Source organism: Clarias gariepinus, chromosome 27 (assembly GCF_024256425.1).
Source record: "Clarias gariepinus isolate MV-2021 ecotype Netherlands chromosome 27, CGAR_prim_01v2, whole genome shotgun sequence".
In the NCBI taxonomy this organism is placed as follows: domain Eukaryota; kingdom Metazoa; phylum Chordata; class Actinopteri; order Siluriformes; family Clariidae; genus Clarias; species Clarias gariepinus.
The window spans coordinates 17289564-17299146 of record NC_071126.1 but is presented as its reverse complement, the minus strand read 5'-3'; the positions used below and the strand labels follow the sequence as shown (position 1 = coordinate 17299146).

Here is a 9583-nt window from a genome sequence, read left to right as displayed (position 1 = left end):
TGTCCTTTCCCGTATTCAGACGCTCCTGCTGCTCTGACTGGAGAAGCTCTGCATTCCTCTCATAGCCGTGGTTCATGCATCTGCTGGAGCCGTCACTTCTCATCAGCGCTGCTTCATCCAAATGTTTGTGGTTTCTCCAGCTTCCTCAGTTAAAACCCAGCAAGGCTTCAATAACTTTTGTTTTGCAAAAATGTCAAAAAATCTCTTTCACTGCAATGTGACTTCTCTCAGACCTTACACACTCCACATGAGATAAATGTCCAGCCTCTGATTGATAGGCATACATGAAAACCAAACAAGCTGTCTGAAATATCATTAAGTTCAAATACGTCTTTATTATTGCCGAACCATGCAAGATCTATTATGAAACATGACGTTTATCCCCCCTCCGTATTAAACCGAGCAGTCGTTTTTACACATTTCCAATAAAATCCAGATTATGCAACCATATGCTACACTTAAAAACTATTTATTGTGTTGTGATTAAGGAGTGTTTTAAATCCTGATCCAAAGTGACCAACCGTTTTTGCTAATGTACTGCAAATGACAAAAAAAATATATATATATTAATGGGTGCGTCTGTCAGTTATTAACTAATTATTACATTTAGTAGTACACAGAGCACTTCATCAAGTCCAGGCGTGTATCCAAGGTGGATACCCATTACTTCATCGTATTTCCTTCAGTGTAAGGGCACTACCAAGGACACATTCATGGCATTTTGTTTTTATGGCATAAAATAAACAAGCATTTCCAAGGTGGCATGGTGGCTTAGTGGTTAGCTCTGTCATCTTGCTTCTCCAAGGTTCTGGTTCGATTCCCACCTCGGATCATCTGTGGAGTTTGCATGTTATCCTTGTGCTTAGTGGGTTTCCTCTGGGTACTCTGGTTTCCTCCCATCGTTCAAAAACATGCAGATTAGGCATGGGAATTGGCCTTCCCGAATTGCCCATAATGAGCGATGAATTGGCGGCCCATTTAAGGTGTACGCTCCCAGTGGTATAAACTGGGATATGCTACACTTAAAAACAATTTACTGGGTTGTAATGGAGGAGTGTTTTAAATCCTGATCCAAAGTGACCAACCTTTTTTGCTAATGTACTGCAAAGGACTAAAAAAAAAAAATGGGTGTGTCTTATACAATACTTATACAGCAGTATTGCGTTGCAACTCGCTCTGAGCGAATCACTCTATTAGTCACACGAGTCTTAATTAGGACATGTGCAATCATCGTTAGTTTGCCTGAGGGTTTAACTCTGCCTTCATCTTCAGCCATCTTCCATCGTGGGGTTTGGTGATATCGTGATGTGACGATAAGCAGCTCCTGCGGACGCAATCTGAAATGCACCAGGATCAACAGGATCAGACAAGGACATAGCGCAGGACAGGATGAAGCGGCTATTTCAAAGGTCTGTTTATTTAATGCTACTCTTTAGCTTAACATGAAACTCTGGATGTTTTACATTATCGACTTATCCGGAGTCACAGATATTAGGATCATTCATGGTAATTCATTTATTTATTTATTTTTGGTTCAATCATGTGTCTTAAAATACAAGCTTACATTGTATTGTATATAGTGCTGTGAAAAAGTATTTGCCCCCTTGATTTTTTTTATTTTCTCGCATATTTGTCACACCTACAGTAAATGATTGAGATCATCGAACTCATTTTAATATTACACAAATATAATTAAATATATATATACATTTAAAAAAAAAGTGGAAAAGGTTATCCAAATCTATTTGGCCCTATGTAAAAAAAAAAAAAAAAAAAAAAAAGAAGTAATTGTTCCCTAAACATAACTTTTTGTTGCAACTGCAATCAGGCATTTGTGGTGATGGGTAAAAAGTCTTTCACCTCACTATGGAGGAATTTTGGCCCGCTCTTCTTCTCAGAACTGTTCAGCCACATTGGAGGGTTTTCAAGCATGAACAGCCTGTTTAAGGATTTCAATCGGATTAATTAGGTCCGGACTTTGACTAGGCTGGTCTGACTTGGACCCCATCATCATGATCCCAATCAGTTAAGTGTTACAACTATGCAAAAAAATAATAATTTTGCAAGTCACTGTATAACAATCTCTAAATGGAAGCATGTTCTTTATCCATTCATTTATCTGTAGTAAGAGCTTTATCATGGACAGTGTCCATGTCCATGTCCATGTCAGTGTCTTAGTAGATCCAGACTCCAGCCCTGGCACATGGCGCGGTGCAGAGCAGATTATTCCCCCAGATGTTAACGCCTGAATAAAGCTCATTCCTGGAGTAACACCGTGTCCTGAACATGTAAGTGTTCCCTGCTATAATGATGTTTCCTCGCCCTAATTACTACCAACCCCGAGCAGTCCGCTAATGAACAGCCAGTTTCTTCAGGACAAGGGTCACTTCAGGACCAGGATTAAGCGGAACCTGCAAGCTGTTTATGAGGTTCATATTGTCTTCCACTAGGAGGCGTCCTTTACTCGAGTACGCTGTTGTTGACAATACTACACAAGACCGAACATGGTAATGTTCAAGGCTGTTGTGAAACCGGTTTTCCCTCGCAGTTAAACAGACACTGCAAATGAAGCTGATACAGACCTGGCTGCAGGTTTCGGTGCATTGAGTGATTCTATCGAGCGTACACCCTGAGTGTAGCCTGTAAAACTAGTACTCATGATCAGTTCTGTGTATTTCTGTGAGATCCTGCGTGACCCCCATGAGCACGAGATTCAACCATCTTGTCTTGACGAAAATAATGCAATAATAGCAGCAACTCCCGTGCTTTAGGCGAGCAACCTGCGGCGTTTCGATCCAGCCCTTTCTAACGCGGCTCATCTAGCTAATTAGTGTCTTCATAGCAGTTTAATTAGCTGAATCAGGTATGATGGATGTGGGTTGGAGTTAATCTTTGCAGGAGAGCAGAACACTGTGATTATAAAACAGAACAGATGATGGCACAGTTCGGTGCGCACACACGCTGTAGAGCAGTTTGATTGTGTTTTGATTCTTGTGATTTTTGTTTATGTAGATGCATGGTGAAGATGTTAAAGCTTACAAGGGTTAGACATGAAAGAATACGAACATGTGGCATTTTATTAAGGTTTAAAAGAACAGATGTTTTTTTTGTGTGTGTGTCTGTGCCATAATTTCTGCCACACTTCTATTGTCTTAGGAAAGAAAACATAAAATCTAGATGCCTTTAATTGGTGTGTATCTCAATTTTATAGATTTTTTTGGTATTTTAGTCGGTCCACGATACTCCCCACCCTGGCGATATATCCGTCGGTTGCCAGATCGATGCCCGATTGTAATTCCCAAGCCTGAACTGCATGTCTTTGGATTGTGGGAGGAAACTGAAGTACCCGGAGACAACCCAGGAAGAACACGCACACAGACCCGAGGCGGAAATCGAACCCTCAACCCTAGAGGTGCAAGGCGACAGTGCTAACCACTAAGCCAGAGTGCCGCCTGTCAAGGGCACTGGACCTTAAAAAACCCTTGAGTTAAAATAACACATCCACAGATTATAAAGGAACCCCTGATTTTTGTGATTTTCTAAAGCGACATCTGGTTTTGAATCCTAAAGTGAAAAATATTGGAAGATGTCAAGATCCCCCTCCTTTCCCTCACACACCTCCACAGCAACGAGGCTCAAGTCAAAGCCAGCAGCATCATGGAGAGAGCCAAAACAACACAGACAAGCATCCCTCTGTGCGTCTGGAGACCTCGGAAACCACCAGGCTGGTGGCAACTGGGTGTTTTTGGGTTGAGAAAATCGAGAAGTGAGAAATTATTGAATAAAAGGTGACGAAGAGGGGGGACACAGACCTGAGGTGGGAATCAAACCCCTCAACCCTGGAGGTGCGAGCCATCAGAGCTAACCGCTAGGCCACTGTGAAGGGCAATGGATCTTTTGGGTTAAAATAACAAAATCTCAGCTCCACAGAATATGCAGGAACCCATGATTTTTTTTATTAATAGGCTATAAAGACTCCAATGAAATCCTGTCTGGGAAATGCTTTTCATTAGGTTTCTCATCTTCATCTCCTAATGGTGAGGTCTGGTCGTGAATCCTAAAGTGAAAAATGTTGGACGAACAATAACCTGTGTGTCTGGAGACATTGAAAACCACAAAGTTTGGAAACCCCAGGCTGGTGTGTTTTTGGGTTGAACAAAATCGAGAAATGAGAAATTAATGAATCAGAGGTGACGAAGAGAGGACACACAGAGACTCGAGTTGGGAATCGGAACCTCGACCCTGGAGGTGCAAAGTGGAAACACCGCTAACCACCGAGTCACCACGTGAAAAAAGGGTAAAGGGGACCGGACCTTTAAAAACCCTTGGGTTGAAATATTCAAATTGAAAACCCAGATCCACAGACTACGCAGGAACCCCTGATTTTTCTAACCGTGGGCTTTAAAGACGCCAATGAAAATCCTGTCCTGGAAACGCTTTATCATCTTCGCCATCTGATCCGAGTGTGCGACTTTCTAAAGCCAGCTCTCCTGAAGTGGAAAATGTTGGAAGATGTCAAGATCACCCTCCTTTTCCCTCACCATCATCATCATCATCATCATCATCACACACACACCTCCACAGCAGCAAGGCTCGAGTCAAAGCCAGCAGCATCAGCATCAGCATCACGGAGAGAGCCAAAACAACACCAATAAGCATCTCTCTGTGCGTCTGGAGACCTCAGGAACCACCAGGCTGGTGGAAACTGGGTGCTTGCTTGGTTTGTTTTTCTTTCTTTCCTTTTTTGAAGGGGGGGTGTTTGAGCTGAGCTAATGAAGAAATGAGATGGATTGTTGAATAAAAGTGACGTGAGGAGGATCTCTCGGATGGGCAGCAGGTACGACTCGTCTGAAATCGGACCGACGCGTAACGACGACAACGACAACAACAGCAGCAGCAGGAAGAAGAAGAAGAAGGAGGAGGAGGAGGACGACGACGACGGCAGCGAGGCGTCTCGGAGTGGGAACGGCTCAGGGTTTGAGTTTAATCATTATTATGGGGATGGAAGAAGAGGAGGGCCTTGCTTTGATCAACATGGCGGACAACAAAGCCCTGGTGCTGTAACGCGTTCGGCACGGAACACCATGGATCAAATGCAAAACTCGCACGAGGAGTACCATAATAACCCGTATAACCACTATCCGAACTACCGATCCGGTTACGGTGGGGCTGGATATGGGATGATGAGCCCTTCGCGGCAAGGAAGCGCCATGGGCCCGGGCAGCAACTCGGCTACAGCCGCCGCCGCTGCCGCAGCCGCCGCCGCCGCTGCTGCTGCTCACGGTAAAGCTGCGATGGCTTCTCCTTCTGCAAACGTCGGCGGCTTTCAGAGGTTTCCTCCAGGCCAGAATCAGCAGCAGAACCAGAACCAGCACCCATCCGGCGCCACGCCGACTTTAAACCAGCTCCTCACCTCTCCCAGCCCGATGATGCGCGGTTACAGCAGCGGCTATCAAGATTACAATAATAATCCCTCCACGGCTCAGCAGCAGGCGAGCATGGGGCTCGGCAAAGACATGAGCTCTCCCTTCGGCTCCGCAAGCCACGGCTGGCCAGCACAGCAGAGAACCCACCCGGCCATGAGCCCTGGAAATACCACCCAAGGAGGAAGCAACAGACCCCAGGTTTAATAAGTGTTTTTTACTTCACTTCATCTGTCTGTATTATTAATATTATTATTACCACATTAGTTTTTTTTTTTGCAGCGTAACGTTGTTGCCACTTAACTGCCTAGTTAGCTAACCCGCTAACAGGAGCTAATTGCTAAGCTAGCACTTAGCCTGTTTTTTTCTCTTTAAAGGAAGGGCGAATACAGCAACGTTCTGCTCTTGTAAATAAATAACAGAAAACTATATATATTTATATATTTAAATTTTATTATAGTAATAATTATAATTTCCACGTCCTTATTTGTTAACAGAAACAACATAACATAATCTAACTTTCTCCCCAAGGTGACTTAGCCTCGTTAGCATTCTGTTAGCATGATGCTAGCGTATTGCTAGGATAACCGAGCTAGCATCGAGAGCCGCGAAACGTCATTCATTCTCTCTAAAATTAACCACGTAAGATGGCCTTAGCTTCACATTCCTATTTCACGTTTGTGTATATCATAGCGTTAAGACTTTAAGATACAATGTTCTTGTTTAATACCTCATCGTAACGTAATTTTGATCATTTTTTTATTGTTATTGGTGAAATAGTCTAGCACTGTGACTTCTGGTTCTGGTAGTCTAACTTATTATTTATTTATTTATTTATTTATTCGTTTTCACCAGTCCTAAGCTTTATGATTTCAAGTATATCACTTATATTCTTGTAAAATAATATATGCGATTTGTTTTTATATATATTTTTATCCCTACTTCCTCTTTAAACTAGACAGTTAATTGTTTTTAGTTGCTTGTGTCTGAATGTGAGAGAACCAGGTTAACTTGAGGATAACCAGTGCTCAAAAGCTAATGCTAACGCTAAACTCCATCTATTAGCAGTGATTGCTTGCCGAGAAATGTGATGCTAAGCTAACTAAATGTTTAGTCATTTAATGAACAATGTTTCTGAATGTATGGTGCAAAATATTGAAAACAAAAATCTATCTATATATCAATGTCAGGGTGTCTGCGTCAACATGTGTCTGTCTGTTAAGGTGTCTATTTGTCTGTTTGTCTGTCTATTCATGTCTGTATGTATCTATCTATCTATCTATCTATCTATCTGCACAAATCTGCATTATTTGTTAAAGCCCAGGTGCTTCACTCCTGTATGTAAAACATGGGGAAGTTTTAGTCTTCGTAATCTTTTAGTGTAAACCTCCATGATGTTGACTGATCAACTCAACTAAATCAAGTTCCTCTTTTTATTTATGGATTTTATTTATACTTGCTTTTTGATTAACACATCTACGTCGTTGATATCCTCAGCATTTAACCTTGTGTAGCGTTTCTCAAATGCGAAGCCTGTCTAAACGTTCTGATCATAATCCTTTACTTGATGTGAATGCGATCAAACTTTGAGTACTTTAAAGACTTGTTAGTTTAGCTGTCTACATTTTTTTTATGTCATCATTAATGGAGTTGAAAGATTTTTGTCATTTTCTTCATTTTATTGAACAATTTATATGCGAAATTCAGTCCGATGTGTAAAGCAGAGATTTCGATTTGTCTCGGGATTGAAACTCACAATCTTCTGGAGGTGTGTTCGCTTAATCATCAGCTCCCTTGAGTTACCCCTACAACAGCGCCGTGCTTCTCCTGGCCCTGCTTAGCGAGGATCAGTAGCCGTGACCTTCACACATGCAGATTAGCCATGTGCTCTCTGTGTGTTTGTGTGTGTGTGTGTTATTGCCAGCGCTCCCAGCAGGAAATGTATGGAGCGTATCTGCTCCATGCTCGGATTATTCCCTCTGTCCAGCCTAGAGCTGACTAAAGGAGGTGCCAGTGCACTTTTTAGTGTGTTTTTTTTTTTCCTTGTTTTTTTTTCTTCTTCACATTGGGAATTCAGAGAAAGAAAACTCAAGTGTAATTTAAGCACTGTGAAATACCACAGTATGAAAAATCCATTCGTAGCATGAAATATTAGTTTTAATAAAAGGTTAAAAGTGTGGGAATCGGGGCATGATGGCAGTGCAAAAATTCGTTCCCAGGCATGGTTGGAATTGCACGACCTTTCTCCAGAATATGTAAAACATTGGTTTCATTTAGCATCTAGTATTTAATGGTTCGTATTAATTCCCATCCCACATGTCATAACGGTTGTAATATTTAATCTGTGAGACAAATAGCGAGTTTATCATCATGCACTGGTGTTAGTATATGAGCCTTTTTAAATATTTTTTAAATTCTTAATAGTAACAAGTTGTCCTGTGTTCACACCAGCAGGCCACACGTCGCTCATCTCTCGTGTAGTCTGTACTTAGTGGGTGCGAAGCGAGCGCTATTGTTGTCACTCATCTGGTTTCACTCTGATGAAAAAACAAACCAGTCCTGGCCAGGAAATAGTCTGGAGCGCGTATGGTGTAGTATTTGATTGAGGTGTAAAACTACACATTAGCAATTAGGAGCACACGCTAACTGTCTCAAACACTAATGATACCTATGTTCTTTAAAGCTTTATCCTTCTTTTTTGTACATGCTTAAGAAGAACCATATGATTGGGTAAGATAAGCACAGTTTAATGTTTGTGTAATAAATTATTTAAGCAGTACTTATGAGCAGGTAAAAATGAGAGAATATCGGACCATCATGATTATTCAGAGGAATCGCACAAGTAATCCGATTAAATTTGTTGTTTAACCGTGTGTTTGCATTATGTTGAGAAAATTTCAACTCGTACGTCGCTCTGTTGGGGGAAAAACCACAGCTCCGTGTCGTACGTGAGCGGTAGAGCTGTGAGATTTAATTGATCATGCAATTAAATAGATTTTTTTTTTGTTGTTGGTCGATTCAGTTTACCGAATTGTTGGACTGGTTTTCGATTTGGATTTGATTCACACATGTTAAATAATCTAGGTCAATAAAAAAATAAAAAAAAAAACATTAAATGGTCTAGTGTCGACAGTTTCCTAAAAAAAAAAAAAAAACCCACAGCTTTCTCTGAAAATAAAAAAACAACAGGATTATCGCCTCTTCGTCCTTGAGTTTGTGGTGCAGTACTGGAAGATTTGCACGAACAAGATTATCGCCTTGTACGAGATGTGACGCTTAAACAATCGACCACTCAGGTTACACAGCCTTTCAGTGTTTATCCGATACGTTTAGTAGATTTTAATACATACAAACCTGTAAGAAATGTAGCTGCTCCAGACAAATCAAACAGTGCTATCAAAGCACAAATAAGTCTAGGTTTTTTTTTTTTTTTTTTTTAGTAGGAGATTTAAGAGTCCCCAGTGTCAGTGCTTTATAACACTCAGAGATTAGGATGCTTTTTTAAAAGACCGGAAATAGCTGCTTTAACATAAGTGATAACAGGAAGTCAGCGGTTAACTAAAAACTGATCAAATGTCATTGTTTGATAAATAGCGACTCCACTGATTTGGTGTAATTTCCTGTAGCATTTAGCATGCCCTTTATATATATATATATATATATATATATATATATATATATATATATATATATATATATATATAAACGTGTGTATACATAAATTGGTACAAATGGTGATGTATGGTGCTATCTTGGACTGCGCTACACTGTTATGATCCAGCTAGTTATCGTGTCCTTACATTAGCTAGTCTTTCCTTAGGTCAGCGCTATCTAATCCACACTCTCTGATACCAAGAGAGAGTCAAATCAGTGTTTTATACCACAAACAAGAGATACAAAATCTTTGTTTGTTTTTTTGTATCTGTGTATTTCCGCATTGTGACAAGCAAAACAGCGCACAGTGATGTCTTCGCAAGGCTGTAAGTTTAAGTGATCCTAAAGTAGAAGTGAAAGTAACATAACACAAATAGATCACTAATATTGAAAACACTAGTGCCGAATATCCTTTAGTAAGACGCGCCGCCCACCCTAGTTGGACGCTAACCCAGCACAGAGTCTGAAGAAAATGAGACTCCATGTGATTTTGGTGTTTTAAGGCC

At 40.9% G+C, this 9583-nt stretch overlaps 1 protein-coding gene across 5 annotated transcripts in view; it reads left to right on the top strand.

Annotated features, from left to right (window-relative positions):
* Positions 1-4669: 4669 nt before the first annotated feature.
* The window catches only part of arid1b (AT rich interactive domain 1B (SWI1-like)), a 69233-nt gene continuing 64319 nt past the window's right edge, over positions 4670-9583 (top strand). For all 5 annotated transcript variants that reach the window (XM_053488732.1, XM_053488730.1, XM_053488731.1 and 2 more), the window contains exon 1: positions 4670-5624. In XM_053488732.1, the coding sequence (XP_053344707.1) occupies positions 4827-5624 (798 nt within the window). In that variant the 5' untranslated portion in view covers positions 4670-4826. The remainder of the gene's footprint in view (positions 5625-9583) is intronic.